The 23,787-nt window shown below is 41.2% G+C and overlaps 1 protein-coding gene across 1 annotated transcript in view; it reads left to right on the top strand.

Annotated features, from left to right (window-relative positions):
• The window catches only part of SPSB4 (splA/ryanodine receptor domain and SOCS box containing 4), an 86,749-nt gene that overhangs the window by 1,207 nt on the left and 61,755 nt on the right, over positions 1-23,787 (top strand). Inside the window, exon 2 of the mRNA XM_065640215.1 lies at positions 21,489-22,344. Coding sequence (XP_065496287.1) covers positions 21,651-22,344 — 694 coding nt within the window. The 5' untranslated portion in view covers positions 21,489-21,650. The remainder of the gene's footprint in view (positions 1-21,488; positions 22,345-23,787) is intronic.

Raw genomic sequence — 23,787 nt, 5'->3', positions numbered from 1 at the left:
GTTACTCCTGATGCTTGTGGCTGAAACTGGCCTGGCTCGTGCAGCATATCTCAAAGGATGCTACATTTTTAATGTTGTTTCTGTAACTAAAGCAGCCTGTAAGGGACGTGAATATCAAATAGCCGTTAGGCTGTTTGGCGCTGCTGACAGAGTGATGCCAGATCCCGTGAGTTATCTTAACAACAAGCGGAAGTTTTATTACTGGCCTCGTTAATGGAAGTCTGGTTTTCTTGGTAGCTAATATGCTTCAGTGTCTTGCTGCTGACTGTGGATGTCCTTGGATGACCGTCCTGTGCCTCAGTGTCCCTGCCAGGGCTGCAGGGAGACCCGGTACTTCCCTGCGTCACAGGGATGATAAAACTTCACAGCTCCGTGCCTTGCTGAGGCCCTCATGTGGGTGTTGCTCTGGAAGTACATGCTGGTGCTGTTGGGCTTGGAAAGCCCTGTGCTCACTGATCCCCTCCTACCAGTGTGCTCTCTGCACTTGTGTTTGTCTTTGCAAATGTCACTTCAGGCAGCTTTGAAACACCAGGCTTCCTGTTCAACAGGCTTTGGGGCTTGGGAGTAATTAAGAGTTGTGAGTTTTTTGGCGTTTTTTCATAGAGGCACAACCCTCCCCTACTGAAGTACTAATTGAATATCTTGTTTTCTGAAATAACTAGAACTTCTGATTTTTGATTTGACCAAATTACAGTCAGTTTTTACTCGAATTTTGTGCAGCATAGGAATGGGCCTTCTTTCCTGTGACTCCGCAAGTAGCAGTTCATTAACTTGTCAGTCCTCATTGTTGCTGTGTAAACTTCTGTAATGGATTTTCCATGTACCAAGAAAAATCGAGTAAGCTATTTTTGTCGTTTTCCTTCGCAATGCCTGTTTGCCCCTCTTCTGCGTGTAGGTCACCGTCCTCTTTTTTTTTTTTGTGGGAAAGGAAAATAATTTTCACAGTGGAACTTGATGCTGTGTCGCAGAACTCTGTGATGGTTTCTTTGAGTTGTCTTTTGTAATTCGGACAGCTGGAGACTTTGAGGAGCTGTTTTGCTTATATACCTGAGGCACAGTGACAGCAACTGAGGAAGAGAGCAAAGCATGGTTTTCTGAGATGTCAGTTGTTAAAAATGCTTGGTTAAAGTGTTTAGCAACATCACGTTAGAGACCCAACTGTCCTATCCCCATGACTCGTGTTGGCCAAGAAGAGGGGGGTGGAAGGAGGGATGCCTTTACCAAATTCAAGTTCTGTAAGTCACACAGCATTTTAGCTGTCTTCTCTCTTTAACCTGCTTGACTGCTCACTGCTACTGTGCTGACATCCTTGACGCACCTCTTTTCGTGCTGGGGCAACACCACTTCAGTGGTGAGGCTTTCAGAGTGCTGCTGGGCACAGTAAATCCCAGCTTGAGTAATGATAACGCAGAGTGTCCTTGATACTCACTCCGATTTCCTCCCTCAGTTAGTGAGAATAAATGCACTCTTCTTAATAGCATGTTAACGTAAAGGAAATCTAGACGTATTTTCATTTTAGCAGGTTTCCCAGGATAGAGGTTTGACATAAATGTTGCTGGAGTTCATAAATCCTGGCTTAAGGCCAAGGCAAGACTGAAGGTAGAGAGGAGCGGAGGCTGGTGTCGTGGGGGGTGCCTGCCTTCCTGACGCCAGCCAGGAAGCAAACCTGGGCTCATGGCTCAAGTGGTGAAGAGCTTCACGCTGGCAAAACTGTTTAGATGGATGCAGCTAATTTAGTGTAGGCTTGCTGAGCTATGTTAGTAGAGTACACAACTTGAGGCTAATGGAGATGTGAGCCACACATATTGTCCTGGGGACTTACAGTATTTATTAACCCATTATAGATCAATTTTCTGTGATGAAGGCAATATTTAAGGCTGCCCCTTGAACAGTTAACCAATTTTTTTGAAGTCAAAATGCAGTGTAAGGTTGCTATGTGTATCTAAATGTTTGCTAATAATTCTGGAAGTTAGTGTTGTTGGACTTACTGTTTGAAAATAAACATGCGCTGTGGATTGAAACTTGCCAGACCAGATAGCTACCTCACCCACACGTATTTTTTTGTGGGGTTGTGTACATGCTAGTGAATCTGTGTCACTCCCTGCAACACACATGTCCTTCAGGGGTGGCTTTAAGCTGTCTCTGTAACATGCAATTTGGGCAGCTGAGAACTCTGTAGCTGATGTATGGTTGTGCTGTAGGATAAGATGTTAATGCATCGTGTGCTTCTGGGAAGAGTAGTTTACGTCTTCAGACTTTAACTTTGCTCAACTTTGGCATGTTTGGGGCATCTTGCTTATTTGTTTTTTGCTTTGAAAAGGTGTGTGTGACTCGCTCACAGGGTTGATAGACCATATCCTACAAATGTCTAGTGTGCCACTCTGAAAGGGCTGAATCCAGAGTTCACTAATAATGAAAAATCGACTGTTGTCCTCTGATATTTTGTTACACTGTCTAAGCTACTGTTGCTTGAAGACAGCTGTGTACTGTGTGCTCTTTCCAGGGTAAGAGTATTTGAAGTGGTGGGTGCTGTCTGAATCGCACTGTAAGATGATGTCCGGTGTGATGTCAGGAAATGCCTTTGCCTTGCCTCGGCTGTTTGCAGTGCTTTACAGCCCACAGCCCTTTAGATTGTATGATGATAATTTTGTGTGTGTGTGTTTGGAAAGCCGACAGTATAATCAATAACATCCATGACTGATCAAGGAAAAATCCTTGCCCTGAAGAGATTTCATTCTAAAGCAAGGCTTAAAGAAAGCAGTATGCCCCAATAGCCTTGCTGGCAGCATGGAAAAATGTATCAAAGAAGAGAGCAAGAAACAGAGTTTATGTTTTGGGAGCAGTGCTGCGTAACCGAGAGCGGTGCTTGCAGGGTGCCATGGGTCTGAGTTAAGAACTGCAGTTGCAATTTGACTGGCAATATTTGATTAAAACCCGATGGCTATATTTTGGCTACCTCTGCTCTATTAAAGACTGAGCCTGCCCATCAGGAGTGCTGGGTAGAGCTGACTACTTTCCTTCCTTTGGCTCCTTTTTGACCAGTAGTGGAGTAGTGACAGGTACTAGCTTATTTAAATTTACCTGCCTGTATATTTATATATTTTTTTGGAAGGTATCTTTTTAAAATGGATGTTGTCTCTGACTCAAAGGCTAATGCTGTGCAGCTTCGAATCTGTGTAGCAATTGAAATGCAGAATTTTAATATAATTCACTGTGTTTTGGTCATAGCAAAGAAACATATGAGGGAGAGTTTGTATCTGTTTTCTGTCTTAGTAAGAGGTGAGGTGCCTAGGTTAAACATGGGTGCTCAGCTGTGACCTAAGTCTGTTCATACTGAAGTCACTTGAACTTAGATGGATGCTAAGCAGTATTTGGTATAACTTTTGCTTCTCTTTGGTGTATCTTTGGGTTGAACATGAGAGAGTAATGCTGCTCCTGACTGCTGTCAGGTGACAGGCTTTGTTGTGTTGCACTGCAGAGTGTGGGTGACTTAGCAACTTTATCTTTGAGGATTTGTCAAAGGCTGAAGCGACAGGTATGCTTTGGTGTGCGGCACAAAGCATGGCAATGTATGAAATCCATCTTTGAGCTGATTGCAAACTAATCCTTTCAGAACTATACAGCAGACTCTTTAGTTGAGTTTGCTTTCTTGATTTAAATATGTGCATTTCCCAAAGCTCGTTCTAATACTGCCTTTCTTGTTTTACCTTATCACCAAAGTCTGGCATGCACTTGTCTTCTGTTAGACTGGGCTGTTCCTTTCTATGTTGACCACTCCCAAAGATCTCGCAAAGGCCTTTTGAGAGAGAGAAAAGATTGCCTGTGTTGGTGCCGTCTTGTCAGAAGAATGAGGATTTATTTGCTTCCTGCACAAACAGGTCCATGCCCTGGCACCTCAGCAGGGTCTGACCTGCAGGAGCTCCCTCTCCCCACGCCTGCACTTGGTGGGACGGCTGCTGGGCTTCTGCAGCAGCTCTGGCCCACGGCTGCCAGTGAGGGCTGCGGTGAGGACTGCGCTGCCCTGCGCTTTGCTGTTGTGTATCTTGAGTAGTTCTCGTGCTCGGTACCTGAGGGGAGCAAAGCTCGGTGTGAGGAGGGAGTGTGAGGTCAGTAACTAGGGACCATTCAGGCTCCTTCTACACCTGGCAGCAGCAGCTACCTTGCCTGGCTTGCAGTTTTTCTCATGATTAGACTGCAATATTCAGTAGTCTGAGCAGTGCTGTGTCCGTTTCTTTTTAAACTCGGTAGCCTTTGTTAAAAGTGGTGTTTCTTGAATATTAAAAAAATTACCTTATTTAGAATTGCTCTTTCAAGGGGGCATTAATCATGTGAGAGCACTCGCATAGTCTTAGGCATGGATGAAGGCAGGATTTTTCAAAACTGCCAGAAGGTTCAGGTACTCAGTTGTCATTTAATTTTTAGTGTTTCTCATCCATCTCGTCTTCAATGAATGCAAAAATAAATTCCCTACATTTTTCGTTAGATATCGGAGGCCATAATTTTAAAAGAAAGCCTTGTTGCACAAAGTATTTACGTCAGCGGTACATTTCATACTGAGCATGTGCTGTCCACAAAACTCCCTAAGTGGTGATTATAGGCATGGTCATGATCTATGAATTTATTTTTTTGGTTTTTTTTCTTTTAAAAATGTTCTGAAAAACAGTTTTACTAGGGAGGGCCAGAAGTGGCTTGCAAGACAGTTGGCTGTTGTTATCTTTGAACACTGACTTATTCCCCAAAATCTCAAGCTTATTTTATAATTAAACTATTTTTGATAGAAGCTATGCAATGCACAAATTTGTCAATGGTGACTGTCTTACTTCACAGGTGAGAAAACGCTGTGACAGTCAAACCTATGTGTAGCCAAGGAAATAGTTGGATTAAGTGTTGGGTAAAGGGAACTTTTGATTCAGAGCTTAAATTATTTTGTACGTTACTAGCTAAATTATAAAAGGTTTCTTGTTTTGAGAATTATTTTAAGGATAGCTTGGACATATAAACCAATCTCGGGTCCAGTAGTGGTACTTTTGAACCTTTGTTTTCCAAGCTAAATATTTTGGACTCCATTTCCAGAATAAGCTCTGCTGTGTTACTTGCTGAAGGTTGTCATGTGCTTTTGGCAGCAGAATCGTTGTAGTATTTTGAAGCGAATAGTTGCTTTAAAATAAAGTTCAAATGTTAATTTGTCAATACTAGTATTCCTTGCTCAGTGATGTTATTACATATAATTTTGTAGTGTATCCTGTATTTGACTTCATTTACGTGAATTATTGGCTCAAGTTAAAAACGATCCCATAATTCAGTGTAGTGAATCTGGGGTTTTAAGAGTTAAAATTGAAATCTGGTCTTTGTGGCATTGTTTGTGTTGTTTTATTTGCTTTTCTGGCTGAAAGAGACACTAGTTGAGCTTAAGAAAGGCTCAGTAAAATTAAAATTTAACTACTCCTTTTGTTTGGTTGTCTTCAAAGTTTATCCTTATTTAACCTGTAAGAAGATTGACTTGTAGATATTTTTTCAGATTTGTGTGACAAATTTGCATGGGGAACTGAGTATCTGTTCTGCATGGTTTATCACTGGTCTACTTGGACTTAAATTGAGGACCTCGGTGTGTGATACTGGCACCTGCTGAACTTTTCAAGGACCTAGGAATATTTTGGGGCTCCAGCTAGTTCACTTGAGCAGCATCGTTTTTTTATCCTTTGTAGAGGAAAGAAGCAACAGATGCCCTGGGCATGTATTAAACCTGAGACTGTTGATAAATGAATTTCTGAGCTTTGGTGGTTTCATCCCGTGATTTAACAGAGTCCCTGTCTGTGGAACACAGCAGCTCGGAGGTTATTTTGGGTGTGTGACCCCACCAAGGAGGTTTAGGTGCATTGTGTGAACTTGCTTTAATAAATTAAGATGCAGCATAAAGAAGCCAAAATACTGTCTTCCCTGTTGTTGTTGAAAACTGTTGTTGAGCACATCAGAGATGACAGGAGTTGTTTGAACTAAAGATGGTGACACATGGAAGTGTATAAAAGACAGCAAACGCTGTGATGCCAACCTCATTTTGACTACATTGCTGCGTATTAGTGTTACACCTGGTTTGTGCCAGCTGTTGACTGTGTCGCTACTTTATGGTATTATCAGTCTCTGATGCTGTTAACATCTGGGTAATACTTACTGTGATATTCCCCTTTCTAATTTAGAGTGTACAGATCATTCACTAAATATTTATATAGTCCTTCATTGTGATGTTGCAAGATAAAAAGGATGTTTTTTCCATCATCTTTGGTATTCAAAGGCACATAAGGTGTCGAGGCTGCTGATTATTTAAAATTATTAAAACATAAAGACGTTCCTTTGTGCTTTGGTCAGTGCTGATGTAAGAGTTTCCAGTAGTCTAGAAAATCTTCCATGTAGTTCATTGATGGCTTGTTTAGACTAAGATGCAGTGTTGTAAGTGCAATAATCATTTACCAAAGATGTGAGAATGCGCTCAGGAAGGATTTGTTACAACACGTATGGTATCTGATCCTTTGAGGTTTAAATATAACAAGATATATTAAACAAGCATGAGCATGAGATGTGGAAAATGTACTGGTTGTTCTTAAGTTTCTTAACGTTCATATTAATGGTATGTGGAGCAAAATGTGTGGGTGGAGAGGAGGAAGGGAAGAGAGGCTCGCCTGTACAATAACCTTCCCAGCAGCCGTGTACTGAAGCACAGACACAGCAGGAGGAGAGGAACATTCAGCAGCACAGGTTCTTGGAGGTGCACCTGGAGAAAAGGTGTTTAATTTGTCAAAGGGACTAAGCTTAAGTATTCCTCAGGATTTAAAAATAAAATGGAGAGTGAAAATAGATTTCATAGGCAAGGTGCACAGGTGAACCTGTCAGAGTTGTTGCAGGATGCTTCCGTGATGCTCAAACCCCTGTGAGCACTCAGCACTGACGTGGTAACGTACCTCACCTCAGGAACCTGCAGTGGGGTGGGAGAAAGTGCATGAGGCTGCTGCCTTGAATTCATGTCTAGAGATACTGTGGTCCTTTTTTTTTTTTTTTCTCTCTCTCAGTGAGCCACCTACAGCATTGATAATTGGTTTGTGTTTCCTACTCTTAGACCCTGTAACACGAATCAACAGTTTATTTTTACTCATATGCACCTCTTTCTAGCAATGTTGAATGATAATGCAAGAGGAGAAAAAATCCATATGTGCCAGGCCATCTCAGTTTGACTGCTGGAAGAAAACACTAAAGGGAAATTCAAGCTGAAGTGTTTCAGCGCTCCAGGGACACAAAGCTGACTGATGAACTCGCTCTTACTGCTGTACTCCATCCACAGCCTGCTAATAGAGGATATTGGAGCAGAACGTCTTAATGAATACAGAAGCCAACTCTTTACTCTCTTTATTTTTAGACTTTGTTTTCCCTGTGTTAAAATAGTTTGGAACTTGGGGAACCTATGCCCAAGGTTGGGCAGAAATGTGACTTAGTAGTGAATGTTGCCTGGTGTGCAACTATTTAGGAGATGAGAGTAGGCTGTTTCTCTTTCCCTGTAGCTGGAGGTTGCTGAGATTGATTATTGGTGTAATGTAGTTCCAGTGTGTGAAGGCCTGACATCCTGTGTGCTTCTGCAAATGAATGAAGATAGTGAATTAATGCAGAAGTGTTTTTCTTTTAATTTTGAGTGTTGGAAAGAGTGGTAAAATCACTGCCTTAATCTGTCATCTAAATTTAGATGCCTGAATTAGCAGTGCAGGAAATGTAGTAGTGAGCGTAGAGGGCAGCTCCGTTCCTCCGGAGCGATGCTGACAGTATGGACAGCTTGGGCACATAACTCATTCAGGCACCTCCACTGTGCCGAGCAGGCATCTCTGCACCCGTTCTGAAAAATGGGTGTGGGATGCTTCCTCTGGATATCCTTACACCAAGGCATCACTGGCATTTTAATACAACATTCGTCAGAGTTCCCACTGAAGTGATCTTCACAATGGATTTTCTGCTTGGACTTTTTTTTTAATCTGAATATTTGCATACAGTGGTTTCTGCTTCCACAGCTGTTCTGTGTTTGGTTTCCTAAGTGGTAAGAAATGGAGTATGCTGAAATCAAAGCTGACTGTGGTAGCCTATTGTATAATTGTAAGGGAAAATTCAAGTAGTTACTCTATTGCAGCAAAGATGTGTGAGTTGATGGTCTTGGTAGAATTCAGTTGTTGCATTTAGGTCTCTTATGGTGTAAGAAGAAATTTTTATTACATGCAATAATTAGCTTTTGAAATAAAGGGGATTATCTTTCATTTTAATCTCTCTGCCTTAATAGCAGGAAAGAAAAATCATTCTTTTGTAAGATTCCCAACTCTGTTCTCAGTGTTTTCTAGAATGACGTTTTAATTGAATTTTCTATTTATGGGACTGATACTTAAAACTTGCCATTCTCTTGGGTTCATATGTGTTCCCTCACTGTATATTAATCAGTTGTATTTTTAAAGAGCGTAAGCTTCTGTCTTGCTTATCTTACCAAACAAAAATTCAGTAAACAATTCTCTGTGAAGAGAATTATTACTTCTATTGGTCATTTTTAATGTATAACTCTAATATCCAGCTACGCTTCTCTTGTTAACATGAAGCATTATATAGTTGCTTCATATCCAGTACGTGAAGAGCTTGTAAATAAATAACAAAAATAGGTTTAAATTTCATGCCTGTACTTAGCAAAACTAATGGATGGTAATCAGCATAATGGCTGATGATAGATTGTGCTGCGCCAGCAGGGGAACTTGCACCCAGAAACAGTAACACAGAGCAGGAGTGGATGGAGACTGGTTGGTGAACGTGTTCTCCAGATGCTTTCTTAATTCCTTCAATTACCTTGATTAAGCAGCTTAGCTTAAATAAGCAGAATATGTGACTTGGAATTTGTCCCGTGTAGTATTTTCCTGTTGCCTTAGGAATTAATTCCTTTGATATTTTGCCTGTGTAAAGCAGGCAGCCTTGGTTGCTCCCGCATCTTGCACAGACATGAGATGGTATATGCTTAGTACGAGAGGCACACACAGGGTGGATTTTTTCCCCTCTGCAATTGCATCTGGGCAGAAGTCATAGATCATAGTGATTTCTGCACAGTGCAATTGAATGGAGACTGGCTGCCTTATATTTTATTAGTATTGAAAGTTCCCTCCTGCGTAGATCACTGTGAATCCTTCCTGCACAGAGAAGAACGTCCCTGTTTTTCCCTTTGCCTTTTGCTCTACTCCAGAGCTGTTCCGTGGTGCAAGGTTGGCTCTGAATGCCGTCCTCCGATACCTGCACTGGATACCGGGTATGTGTGTGGCAGAGCCTGGCCAAGGCAGTGCCTGAGAAGATTTTATACATGGGATTCTTTGTTCAAGAACGCTGCGTACCATGTTCCAGTTACAGCATTCGAATGTGTGTTTTCTCATTGCTCTTGGGTGTCTGTGTTGGCTGCAGCTGTAGCACAGGATTCCTGTCCATCTCTCTCTGTTTCTGGTAAGAATGGTCATTATGTTATAGTGTCTTCTCATTTTCAGAGCACAGGAAAGTGGCCAAAGATGAAACCTGGTGGTACTAGAGAACTTACCCATTAGGAACTACTGCAGCACAAACCTAGGGTTGACTTTTGGGTATTGTGGTAGCCTGGAGCTCTGTGTGGCTCATCATCTATGTTTTCAGTTGCTGGTCCGACAAATTATTGATTTCCAGATTATAGATGTCTCCATCTGGCTCTGTCTTGTCCTTCAGCAGGAATATGCCCTGAACTCCACTCTTACATGGCTACAGACTATTTTGACCAGTTCTCTGAACAAATACAAGTATTTTTTTCAGTATTAGAAGTAGTGATGTGTCTCATAGATTGTCTTTAAATCCATGCAGCAGCTTTGGAAATGGGGATCTGTTTTTATAACTGTTTTTTTCCTCGCAAGAATTTCAGAGAAGACCCTGACACTTTTACCTTTTCTCCTCCCATTGATTATAACGTGCTAACAAAAATCATGACAAAAACATCTTGATAATTACTGGTAAGTCTGTAGATTTGGATTGAACAGTTATCTGCTACCTAATGAAAGATGTTGGTTGAATGGTGTGTTTGTGTGGTCTTTCACTTTCCAGCAGTGCCAGATGGGATTTACTAGCCTTAAGAATCTTTGCTGTGGATTTGGAGGTAAATGTCTTAAAAAGGTACTAAAATATGAGAAGAACATCTGAGTGGTTTTTGGTGGTCTTACGTATGTACTGGTTTCTCCCGCTTTCTCAATGTTGATTATGAAGGGAACATTAAACGAGTTATTATGTTGGCTCTGGAGGTGTATGAGATGAATTTCTTCCTCTTCTTTCTCCTCTCATTTTGGAGAAGATTTACTTTTATCTCTCTTGCAAAATGGGCATGTAGAGGTTGTAATTTTATCCCAGTGGTGAGCTCATCCACATCATAGAATCTAAATTTAGTTAGGTGAGTCCCACCTGTGGGGTATGGTTAATATTTGCAGCTGATTTTTCGGATTTGGAAACAAGTGATCTTTCAGGAATTGGAGTGGGCCGGTGCATGTGGAGAAGGATCAGCATCCACTAGTGATGAGTTGTGATGATGAAGCCTCTGGCGTGAGGTCAAGAAGACTCACGTGGCAAAGAGCTCTGAAGTTGAGGGAGAGTCAAAGCCTTAATTCTTAAGAAGAAAAAACCCAACAGGGACACATAAATAAAGTCTTTTTTACTCTTATGCAATGAGATGAGTTTGGTGTAGAATCTTGTATCTCGATGACTAATGCAAGCCAATTAGCTTTTACAAATCAGCCTTGCCTAAATATTTTGGGGATATTGAAGCTTTTTGTGAATAATTGAGCTCTAAATTGGTCCCAGAATTGAGTCCTAATATGAACAGAACTGAGTCCATCAGGAAGGCTGCATGATTAAGCAAGCCACATGTGGCTTCCTGGTATTGAAGAAGCTGATGATGGGATGTGCAGGGGAAGGGGTGGAAAGGAGAGTGAGACTGGAAAGATTGTAAGAGAAAGCCCTTTGCCATAAATCTGTGATGAAGATCATGTGCAGGGGAATTCAGAAAACCTGTTTTTCATTCCTTCCCTCGCTGTGGGGAAAGATCGCTGCTCGTGACAGAGATTCTTCAGGTAGTTCAAAGCATTCATAAACTTCTGGACTTTAACACTGTATTTAACTTCTGTACTGCGTAAATGACTGTCTTCTAACTTGGCTCTGGTTTTGATCTGTTTTCACTGTAAACTGTAACAGAGTTAATGGTAAATCTAAAAATGCACAACTGCTCTTGATCCTGTGATTCTAGTAGCAATTTCCATGTTTGCACAATGCTTCTGGGAAAAGTATATGTCAGTGCGTCTTTCGAAAAACTGATTGAAACTTTAAAACCCTCCGATTTCTAGTGTCTTTATATACTCTCTTTTGTCATAACCGATTGGCCAAAGGCCTTGCTTTCCTTCGCTGAAGCAATTTATAGTGTTTGTGCAGTATCCAGCGTGGTTTTACATTCGAAAGACTAGGGCGGTTTGTATGTGACTTCCAAGTCTTTTGCAATAGTAAATCATCGTTTGCTTGATAAATACAAATTTGCATTTATGCTGATGCGAATATCTTGGTTTAATGTCGGATGATTCTGGAAGAATGTTTGTATTAATCAACTCACTTCCCTCCTGCTTGTGCTGTTCTTGAGGATGTGATAAACAAAACCAAGTCTGTATATTATTATATATTATACCTGTTGATGGAGCTCAGCTTGTATTTACTGATGTGCTTTCTCTTTGTGTATAGTGCTGCTGATCCAAATATAGACTGCGCATATTTTTCTTCAGGGCAAAGCAGGGGCCTGCCTGAGTTATGGGAGAATTGGTATCTGGCAGATTGAGAGGGCGTCTTGAAGATTCTTTGCAATAATATCAAATACTTTTTTTGTTGTGCAAAGATTAATTGGAGCGTGCTCATTTTTATATAACTTTTGCAAGACTTCCAGGTAGTCATTTTATTTAAGTGACAGCACACCTAGAGATTGAGTATTAATATATTTTTATTCCCATCAAAATTTGCATCCTGATACAATTTTTTTCCAAATAATTTTCAATATTTCTTTTTTTTCTTTTCCCCCTAATGCATTAAAGAATGAAATATGGCTAGTAATTAACTGTTACAAATAAAACACCTCTTGAAAGAAAATTCTTTGTGGAAGACTGCTTAGCAGTGGGAACTTCAGCGTGAAGTTATTTTGAGAAATACAGACCTTGTGTTTGAGCTTGCAGATCATAATGTGTGTTGAGACTCCTGTAGGCAGGCACAAAGCTGTTGTACCTCTGTTAGGAAGTCTAGTGTGGATTTTTTTAAAGTTCTTTTCTGTGGTCAAAAATACCTGGAATTGTTGGCACTTGTAGCATGAAATTCTTTAGGATGCACACTATCAGGTCAATAGTAGAGACATGTAAATGCTACTTGGAGTAGCAACTTCTTTCACCACGGCTCTTCCTAGTTAGAGGCCCTCTAGGACAATGAAAGATCCAGAAGGAAAATAACATTCCATGTAGCCTTCACCACTGTGAGACCCAGCCTGGGTTCTCACCAAGGTGTCCTCCGTGTCTTCAGGATGAGTCACAGACTCTTGACATGGGACATACCTGTCTGTAAATCTTTAACTTGTTAAACCCCTGTGGCCTTTCCCAGCCTCTCCTGCATAACCAAGTGCCCTATTTCCTAAATTGCTAGCAAACACAAAGGAAAATACTGCTCTCTAAAATGGGAAAGTTTATGTTCACAAGGAAACTAGATTTTGTTGCTTGGAGCTCAGGCAGTTTGTTTCTATGATATTACTTTCTCCATCATCCTCATTTGTCTGTGCAATTGTTCTCTACTGACAGTTTGTTTTAGCAGAAGTGTGTGTTTAAGACAGATTAAATTCATTGCTGTTGCTTAAAAATGTGTTGAGTTCTTTTTGAGAAAGCACTTATTTAACATGAAGGTGGTTTCTCTTTTTAACAAAAAGTGCTCAAAAGCTGTATGCGAGTTCATTTGTCACCTCATCTGGGAAATACAAAGCCAGCCACATAATCTGAATTTGTGATGCTGCTTCCTTAAGGTATATAAAGTCCGTTTACTTAATTTCTGTTCTTTTAAAAGTCACTTCAGAAACTGTGGCTGACTTCACTTGAACTCTTTAGGACACTTCTGTGGTTACAGCTTTGAAGTGAGCTCATTCTCTTCTGGGTTCCTTGGCAAGATGTGAACTTGCAGCCCAGCCTGACCTTCCATCAGGTCACTTCCAAGATGCCTGTCCTCTCTCCAGCTGTCCTTCCTGTAGGAACAAGGTTATCTTTGAGCCTGCTGCTGTAGTGTCAGATTTGGCTGACGGAGGCTATTGACTGAAATGGTTAGGGGGGGAGGGTTAGGAGGGATGCAGATGGTATGATTGTGTAAGCTTATTTTCCTATTAAACAAAAGAATACGCTTTTGTTCAGGATCAAACTTGTTCTGGTGTATTCATCTTCTACATGTTTGTGCAAGTACAATGGCTGGGTTCCCTCCAACCCTGTCCTTCCCCTCGCCCCACACAATCCTGAGCAGCGGGAATGGGCCCCAGCCCTGCCTGCTTTTGTGGCTCCCTTATAACTGATCACCCGCGGTTCGCCCGAAACAGCCTTTTTTGAGCATCATCTTCTTCCGAGTCTGTTCAACTTGCTGCAGGAAAGAGAATATCTATCTTCAACTCTTGTCTATTATGTTTGGCCAAAGGCACCATATTTTTTTGTCACTGGAGTTTGGCAGCGCTGTTGGAAGTATTAAAGCCATCCAGGTCAGATTGGGAACTGCCTCTAATGGGCTACTTCAGCTGGAGCATCTGATGGGTTTGCTTCTGGCCCACCAATGGTGAGAGCATCTAACAGGTATCGTTTGTATGCTGCTGCTTCTGTTCAACTGAGAATTAAATAAAGCAATGCTTAGAACCAAAAGAAGATGACAAAACTATCTTGGCCATTCCAAGAGCATTGCAAATTTTAAGCTGTTAGTGAATGTCTTTTTGTAGATAAAAGGGTAGAGAGGCTAAGAACTCGACTCATCCACTAACTGCAAAAAGTATAGACAGGCACTGTGAGAGTGGAGCCATCTCTTGTAGAGTCTAGTAAGTCTACAGCAACCTTGTGATTAAAGAAGAGGAGCTACTATTAGTGGTTGTTCCTCCTTACCGCCATCCTCATTGTGATCCTGCTGCTAGAAGACCACTTGCAGACCTAGCTTCCATCTTGAATTATGAAGACTCACCAGGCTTGGAATACATTGACACATATAATACTTGAGCTAAGGTGACACTTTTTCACCAGAGCATGTTATTACAGTTTCTGCAGTTGCAATGAAGTGCTGGTGAAAAATCGTGTTAAGCTACAGGAGCTCTCATCTGTCTGATTGTCACTTTTTTACATCTTTGGACCACCTGTCAGCCTGCTCTGGCGCATCCTCTGGGATTTGCTGCTGGCTAGAATAAGGAATGATGCTTTCCAGGAGTCTTTTTCTCATCTATGACTTCCTAACTTTCCTTTCGAAAGACAACTGGCTCCACTGTACATTACAGCAAAAGAAAGGTGGTGGGAAGATAGTCAGCCATTGTGGGCATTGTTTAATGACTGTTCTGGTTTTGAAATTGAGGCTGTAGGGGTATTGATCCTCTACAAAGCTGTAGAGGTAAGAGTAAAATAAATAGTCTAAGAAGTGTTAAGCTGGTGACAAGTAGTAGTGACTGGAGAGAAATCACAATATTAAAACTTAATTATTCTTTGGGCTTTAAATCTCATGTGGTCTGACACCTATTGATACTACTTATTTAGTGAAGCATGGCTGACTAGAAATGTAAAATGGCAAATGATCCTGCATAAAGCAAAGCAGAGCTGAAAACATAATTCTCAATTTAGTATTAAGACTTTCTCATGTGCTAATTTGCTCTTTTAATATAACCCTGACACTTGAATATTCAAAATGGCTGCATCAGGCATTCAGGAAAGACGGGAAGGTATTTACTGTACCAGAGGGGTGGCTGGAGGATGAAAGATGCATTCTTTTCATGGCAGAAGGGTGAGGAAGATGCAAGCAGAGCTCATGACTGTACTGAATTTAGACATGAAGTTCAGCTTTGCCCCTTAGGACAGCTTAAAGTGATTGGAAATTCGCTCCACAATTCTCGGGCTGCTTCTTAAATAGATGGTTCTGCCTTTCAGCTTTTCATTTTTCTCTCTCTCTTTCCTTATGCTAGAGCAAGTGTTTCCATGATTGTCTGATGTGCCAGATCAGAGGGCTTATTCGCCTGAAAATAACCTGACAAAATAAAATACTAGTTTTTACCTACTTTAGTTTTCTGAGGCAGACCCATCTCCAGGCTATTAGAATGCAGGGGGCTGCAAGACAAAAGGGAAGAATAAACAGGAAGGGGTGGTAGAAGGGATGTAGCAGCTTGAACATCTGTAAGCTTGTGTTAATTGTGGAATCACAAGAGTATTCCTGTTAAATACCCTGAAAAGAAAGTAGATGTTTCCTGTCAGTAACTTCAGAACTGGAATGTTGCTGTTTTAAGAAGTACTTGCATAGTAAAAAAAAAAAAGTAATTATGTTACTATACTTGTTTTTCAAATTACATTGCTGTATTCTAACTGAGAAGTCATCATGCAAAAAAACCCTGTTAACAGAAGTGGGTTTTTTGTCACCTTTCATGTTTCTTCAGAATATGTTTGCATTTAAAACCAACTTTCAGTAGCAGAGAGGCAAATTCCAGAAATATATGCAGAGAGGTAGAAGGCATAAAAACAACCCAAAACCTCAAACCAGCTCACTTCCAAAGTACAGTTGATGGAAGTATTTAAAAATATACATTCAGCTGTATTCAGAGCTACTCAAGATTCTTTCTGAATTCTTCATCATATGACTACACTGCTTCTAACTCTGGTGGTACAGATGGTGTGGTATTTCAGATTATTCTAATTCCAAGTGGCTAAATGCACAGTCTATTTTAATAACAAGCTTATCTTGAATTTTGAAACAGTTACATATTTGTAACAGTACGAAACAAGTTACCCTTTAGGGAGTAATGTCCTTGGATTTTCAGGATTTGCATTCCTTTCAGGAATTGAAGAAGTCATGACTTACTGCTGCATTGTTCATCCCACATGTTAAATGTCATTTGCTAAGTGTTCATGCAGCATAAAATTTTATCTGTAGCAAAGGATAGTTTAGAGTATCCAAGCATTTCTGGCTGGTTTCATTGTTACTGTATATTCCCAGTTTGACAGAGAAAGCCAACATTGTTCAAAATGGGCAATAAATCAACAGTGTTGAATACCAGGATCTATAGCTGAATCCAAGCTGGCCAAACTTCTTAGGGCGCCAAAAATGTGCTTAATTCATTGTCACCCTCAAAACAGTGTTGTCATGGTTATGTAGCTGTTTGCACACTGGGAACATGGTAGACAGTGGGCCTCGTGCCTCTACATTGTCTGGGTGGAGGTAGAAGTCCTTGATCTTAAACTTGCAAACCCTTCTTCATCAACTTGCCCAGCACAGCAAAGCTGATGTTTTTTGTCTTCCTGTAGGGCCGTTAGGACCAGGGTTAGGTTCAGAGTGCTCCAACACTTAAGGCATCAGTTCTATTCAGGCATCTGGGCAATTTGGGTGCCCGCGGAGAAGGGGCCTTGGTTCAGAGCGTTCTGTTGAATTCCCAGCGTTCAGAGGTCCCCTGGCTTGCTGGTGACCAAGCCCAGGTTGGCAGGGGAGGTGGCAGTGAAGTCTGGCTGCAGGAAGGAGAAAACCCATCAAGGGTCAATAGCAAAAAGAGTGGGAAATGCTGTGTAACAGTTGGAAATGCTGGTAGACAGAGGGATCACCTGCTCTGCTTTTTCTGATAAACAATTTTGCTGATCAGTACCATTGCTGGGACTCACCTCGTTTTTCACTTTAACCTAAGTCGTAGCACGTTCTTGCCATAGTTTTGAATTACATTTATGTAGTGTCATTTCTTATGCATGTTTTTCAAGCTGTCTGCACATCTCGTACATCATAATCCAGCGGGAAATATAACGATGAATGCTGAAAGCTGACTTTGCAGAAAGCATGTTTCTTTTAACAGCAGTTATGGTCTACTGATGCCAACAAATTGGATTGTTAAAAATGCACCCTATTTAATTACAGCAAAGTGATGTCCCAGCAAGCCTTTCTCCGGTAAGGAGTAAGTATAATTTGTGTTTTTATTGTGAAAAAATTCCCTAAATATTTTGGCAATCTGCATGAGGACACTGCTAAGCAATGTTGACACGCTTTTCCTGTTTGGAGTTGGCTTGTTCTTGTACAGTATGCTTAATCATAATATCCTGACAAAGTGTGGCATGAATGTGCAACTGTGAGACAGAAGTAATTTAGGTTACAAAAGCTAACAGTCTTCTCAACCAGAGATTTCCAGTTGCTACAGGAGTGTAATAATGTGTGGTTCTTCTCTTCCCATGAAAGCTCTACCTTCTTTTCCACAAAATACCTTTTATCACAGGGGTAACTGTTGAAATTTAGTGTTTCAGTGGTAGTCACTAAACAGGTGTAATAGAGAGAGGTGATATGTATATTAAGACAGACTGAAATATTTTCTTATTTCCTAACTCCTGTAGCGGTTTGAAATGACTGCAAGAGCAAAATTGGGGAAAATATTCAAAGCAAAACTATACAGTAAAAATGCACATTCTTTTAATTTCAGAATATTTATGTTTCTAGTGAGAAGATACAGGCAAGGAAATCTAAGGTCCTCTGAGTAGTATCAGATTTCAACAAGTGACAGGAGTTAAATGACGGTGCTGTGCTTCACCAAGTGTTTTTTTAATTAAGGAGATGATGGGAAGGTTTTACAACCAAATATTTCTGTAAATGGATTGAACAGTACATAATCTGAAAGGAATAATCTTCTGTCCTTGCAGGTAGGCCCGCAGCTGTTACTAATCCTGTGTGGTGTAGGCAGGGAGCTGGGTTGGGGAGCCTGTGCCAGACGAGCTGATAGTGGCTCTGCTTCCCTGTGTGAGCCTTGTGCGCGGCTTTCCCAACAGCCGCTGCTGTGCGATAATTGCGCAGCTCTGGGAGAACAGTAACGGTGCGAGTCTGATGCTTCCGATGCTTCTGCGTTGGAAACAGGGAAGGGATGTTTGCCAGTGGAGACGGGCTGGGCCCCGGTAAGCCGTGCTCCTCCAACAGCAGCTTCTGGTGGGGTGGAGGACAAGGTGATGCCTCTGTGTGGGTCTCTGCCATCTGCTTGGTGTAAATGGACAGGATGCAGACAAGACAAGGGAAAAGATGGGCTTGGCTTTGAGACAGGTTGCTCCTGCCAGCAGCCAGCAGGACTGTTGTGAGCTGCTGGGAGGACTTTCTGCATGAGTCTCTCCCTGTAGAGCTGACACTAATGTTGCATGGATTGTGAGCAGGAGGCATGCGTTACAACCCCTCGCTGCCACTTCGTATGAAGTTTTCGTGTCAGCTACTACTAAACACCAGCAATCAGAGCTGTGAGATCACAGCCAGCACAGGGTTACACTGTTATTCCTGTACTGGTACAAACAATTAAATGTTGACTTTTTTTGCATTTACTTGTTCAAGTCCACTGATACTTGAATGAGATTAAGTGTGGCTATAGCTGGCCTTCTAGCAGAAGTTGAGAACAACTACCAGCTCCACAGAACTGGGATGCAAGAGAGTATAATATGTTACAATGGGTGGGAGAAAGGTGGCTTTTGAGCTGTGCCACTGCTTAGGAACGGCTGCATCTTGAATGCATTAGTGACTGTAAGACTTTTACATTATTGTTCAGTCCTATGTCCGTACAAAGCTACTTGGCAAAATGTTACATTATATAATTAAATTATGTGGTAATGTTCATCTATGAAGAAAGGCCTAATATTGTAAGAATACAGTTTCAAACCAAAGTACTTACTAAGTGCATCCCAGAATAAAGGCAGAGTTGTGCGCGTATCAAACTACTTAAAATGATGCATTTTACTCCTCTGAATTACTGATCTATCTATTAGCAGTCTATTTATTTTACAGTTTGGGGCGCATTAGGAAGAATGTTTGTCTGTGGCTTGCCAAGTGAGTCACTCTGGTGTTTATAATCTCTTGGTGATTTGCCAGCTCAGCCTCTGTGCCAAGTTTAGTTTCTCATGTGATCAGGAAGTGATACAGGAGGATGCACTGAGGACTTCTCCGGCCGTGTCCCCTCTGCACCCTGACAGGAATGTGGCAATTGTCTTGTGTTTTAAAGAGGAAATTTTCAAAGGCATCTAGAGCTAAATCTCACACAGAAATCGCTGGGATTCCCTTTGAACATCTGGCACTTTCTCTTTTCCTATCCTCCTTTCTAGCTCAAATAATCAAACACCTTTTCTAAAGGAGTTGCCAAATCCCTGAATATGTGTCCTCCTAGGAAAACTTACTCACCTGGTGACATTTACTCCCTGTTGCTTCCCTGTGTGTCTATTAGGGTCAGTATTTCCTATCTCCCAGGATTATTAGTGTAGAATCAGGTATTGAACTTTCTTCAATGGGCAAAATTTCCCATTGTACCTTTGAGACAACCTATGAGTGCTGCTGCGATAGTGGAAATGGCAACCGTCAAGTTATAGGTAATTTCTGTTTAAACTTTCAGATTCTTTTTACATGGTTTGAAAAGATGTAAGTGGGGGATTGTTCCAGCTGATTTCACGTGGATTAATTTTCAAGTTGTGGGTACTGTTTCAGTGGGAAGAAGCTCCTGTGAATCACTCTGTATCCTCCTAGAAGCATAATATGAGGGGCTTGGGGGTTTATGTTTAATTTTGATTTTAAACATTAAAATTATGTGCAAAGAGGTGGTTATTTTATGCTCAAGTGTGCACATATACCATGTGGGACCAGCCACCAGGAAATGATGTTTTTATACAGTAACTGAAGTGTTACATGGATTTGAAAATATACTTTTTAGTGTGTTTTTGTTTTGTTTTTTAAAGCATTCACATAACACAGCTGTTGTTTCATTTCTGTATTTGATACATGCAGAGAACAGTTTACATGATATTGGCCACTACAAATAATATAAGGAATTCATTAACTTCTAAAACATGGGTGGATTGTAAATTTTGCAGGTGGTGTTTTCATAGACTTCTCTTTTCACTTTCTTTCATTGTGAGTGCACATTTCTTACTCTTCTTTCAGAAATGGTCTTTGCAATGGGACAGTATATCTGTGGTAGAAGTTCATTAAAAGGAAGGACGGTGACATCTCGCAAGATGTTTTTTGCAACAAATCTATGGCCCTGTTTGGTGCTTTATGAAAACCTGCTGTCACCTGGACACTTCAGGCTTTTGAGAGTCTGGTGATTTTTGCTGCTTCTTGAAGCATTCTGTCACTCCATCAGTAAATAATCAGACTGGGTCTCCTCAGCTATCATATATTTGAGCATTCCCAGACTTGGCACTTATTTGGTAGGAGACAGAAGTATGTCTGCTGGTGGAGATACTTTATTTGATCCCATGTCAATCATCTGCTTGAGTTTATAGGACTTTGTCTTCATTTTATCCCTTTACTACTTTTAGAAGTTCTTGGCTTCCCTTTGCACCCTACCAGAGCTCTAGAAGGTGAATGAATCTAACTTATCTGGGCTGCAAAGAATCTTTCCTGGGTGCTTTTGACCACTTCCAGCTATATTACTGTGTTTGTCCATGGAAGCACAGAAAGAATACATTTCAAAATCATGTATTCCCCGTAATGTGTCTCACTGTGCTCCACTCCCTCACATCAGCCTAATACTGCAATATAGAAAATGTGTATTAGCCTGCTGTCCAGTAGTGTGAAGAAATACCAAGATGTAGTAGCTGCCCATACAGAAAAGTCTACTGAAGAACTGAAATTACCATTCATCATTTGTCCTTCCATGCCTCCTCTTTCTTCTTTTTTATGTCTCCTTATAAAAAGACTAAAGGTTACTGAATTGTTTTTCTTTTATTTAAGGACATTTAAACATTTAAGATTTGCAGAAGCTGAAGCCCTGTGTTGCCAGGGCCCAGGGAAGAGAACAGCTAGAAATAAAAGGAGATTCTGCATTCCGCATATTTCTAAGACTATGAAACAAAAGCACAAGTGAAAGTGAAGCTACTGTTGAACATAAAGTTTATCGCTGTTGCTGGGGAATAGCGTACGCCTTCTTCAGAACTGCTGTGAACTTGGCCAGACAGAATGGGTGGAAGGGCAGAAGGTGGGGAATGTCTGCATCCTATTATGAATTGGAGGAAATGACTGTCTGCGCTCTGTGCGCTGGTGGGCTCAGAGCATCCTGCTGGCAGGCTGCTTAGCACTGTGGGATACTGAACAAAAAGTGGTGAATTGTCAGCTTTGGTGTTTTAAATAACTAGAAGAAGTTCTTTAAAAATATGCTGTGGGTTTTCTGTTGACTTTCTTAAACTAACTGGAAACTTTCTGCTTTCTTTCAGGAGCATTTATTCTCTGAAAACACTGCTGCTAAAAAGCTCCAAACAGGAGAAGTAAATCCAGTCAGCTTGTCAGGTCACTGGCTCAGTGTAAAAGTGCTTTCATGAGGTAACATTGGGCCAAAGTCAACTTTTCTTTCTCCTTTGTAAATCTGCAGCCAAGCAATGGGCCAGAAAATCTCAGGGAGCATAAAGTCTGTGGATGTGAGGGAGCCCCCTTACAGACCTGTTAAACGAGAGCTGAGAGGCCCGGATTTTTGCAAGCCAGCACGACTGGACATGCTGCTGGATATGCCCCCTGCCAAGCTGGAGGTCCAGTATAAACATGCTTGGAACAATGAAGATCGCTCCTTAAATATATTTGTAAAGGAAGATGACAAACTGACTTTTCATAGACACCCAGTTGCCCAAAGCACAGATTGCATCCGGGGCAAAGTCGGCTACACGAGAGGCCTGCACGTCTGGCAAATCCACTGGCCCACGAGGCAACGGGGAACTCATGCTGTGGTGGGCGTCTCCACGGCCGAAGCTCCGCTGCACTCGGTGGGATACACGTCGTTGGTTGGTAGCAATAGTGAATCATGGGGCTGGGATCTGGGACGCAACAAACTCTACCACAATTGTAAAAACCAGCCTGGGGTCACATATCCTGTCTTTTTGGAACCGGATGAGTCTTTTGTACTCCCAGACTCCTTACTGGTGGTTTTGGATATGGATGAAGGGACGCTAAGCTTCATGGTAGATGGACAGTATCTTGGAGTGGCCTTCAGAGGACTAAAAGGGAAAAAACTTTACCCCATAGTCAGTGCAGTTTGGGGGCACTGTGAAATTACAATGAGATACGTCAATGGACTTGACCGTAAGTGTTACCATGTTTCTTCATTACACTGTCTTTTGACTTTTCTCATGTAGGACTTTTTTTTTTCGATTTATCCTTTCATTGTGAACAGAGTGTGCCAGGGCGGGGAGGGGACTGTCCACTGTGAGTAGATTGCATCCCATAGTTACTGCCCACAACTAATACCTGTCAGGTGTGTCATGTAATGATGGTATGGATTATATCAAAATGTCTTCCCTTTTGGCAAGCGGAGTAGCAAGAAATCTGTGTCCAAAGAAAGTGAACAGACTGAGAAAAAAGATCTTGAGAAACTTCTGGGTATATTTAAGAGTAAAACTTTTGTTTACTGGAGGATATGTTTTAAATCTGTGGTTTTCAAATAGGATTTGTGGATCCTGTAAAAATTTCCTGTAGTAGTGGGAACTCTTACATGGTGTGTATAAACATACTTGAATTCAGGCCAGTAGTCTTCTTTCCATAGTTGCCTTTCCAGGACCCTCAGAAGCAGCTGTGGATCCCTGAAAATCTGGGAGCTCAGGTCAAATATTGCTTTCAGCAATGAAAGAGAGCTCTGTTCCTTAGTTTGTTTCAGAATGTGCTCTCTTGGGGTACTTTTTTTTCTTCAGAAATAGAGATTTTTGGATAAGCATTAGCTATTTTTGATCTAAAGGGGTAATATCAAATTAAATTGTTGTGTAGTAAGGAGCAGCATGTTGCTGCCGTGGTTGTGAAGCAGTAGCCCACCAAAAGATGAGTTGCAGAACTGGGTCTTGTCCAGTTCCTCTCACTGCTCGGGAAGCTCTGCCAGGTCCATACACGGCACCGCAGACGTTCTCTCATGCCCAGATATCTCCTGTCAGCTTGTCAGCTGGTGTGAATTGGGGAACGGGAGGCTGATCGAGGTAGCAAGTGGAACATTGTTCTTGTTTAGGACTGTATTATCTGAGCCATAGGAGGAAACATGAATATAAATACATGGATTTAACAAAAATAGATGACTGAACAAAGTGTTCATGGTTTTTGGTCTTTATGAATGGAACTTGGTCTTCTAAAAAGAGAATAATAGCAAGCGTACACCTGCCTTTGAATTAATAATTTCTAAAGGAATTTACTATTCTTTTCAATTAGGTTGGGGTGGTGTAATTTTTTTTCTGTCAAAAATTAATTATCTGCTCTTTAGCCTTACATCTGTCATACAAAGTAGAAACATAATTAAATAATTTGACCTTAAAATTACCTTTTCTTAAACATCTATAATAATCACTGGGGGAAAGAATCTTTATCCACAGAAGCTCTGCAGGTTATTACAGCCAGATGCTAAATGGCAGCTTCCTGAGTGCTTTCATATCCCTCTTTTCAGAGGAATATCGGAGGAGCTTAAGTATTTTGCGATTACTTAGTCATAGTAAAGAGTGGTGTGCAGACAGGTTTGGTGGGGTTTTTTTGCTGTGTTTTGTGGGTTTT

Source organism: Caloenas nicobarica, chromosome 8, assembly GCF_036013445.1.
Source record: "Caloenas nicobarica isolate bCalNic1 chromosome 8, bCalNic1.hap1, whole genome shotgun sequence".
In the NCBI taxonomy this organism is placed as follows: Eukaryota; Metazoa; Chordata; class Aves; order Columbiformes; family Columbidae; genus Caloenas; species Caloenas nicobarica.
This window is presented reverse-complemented; position numbering and strand designations above follow the sequence as displayed.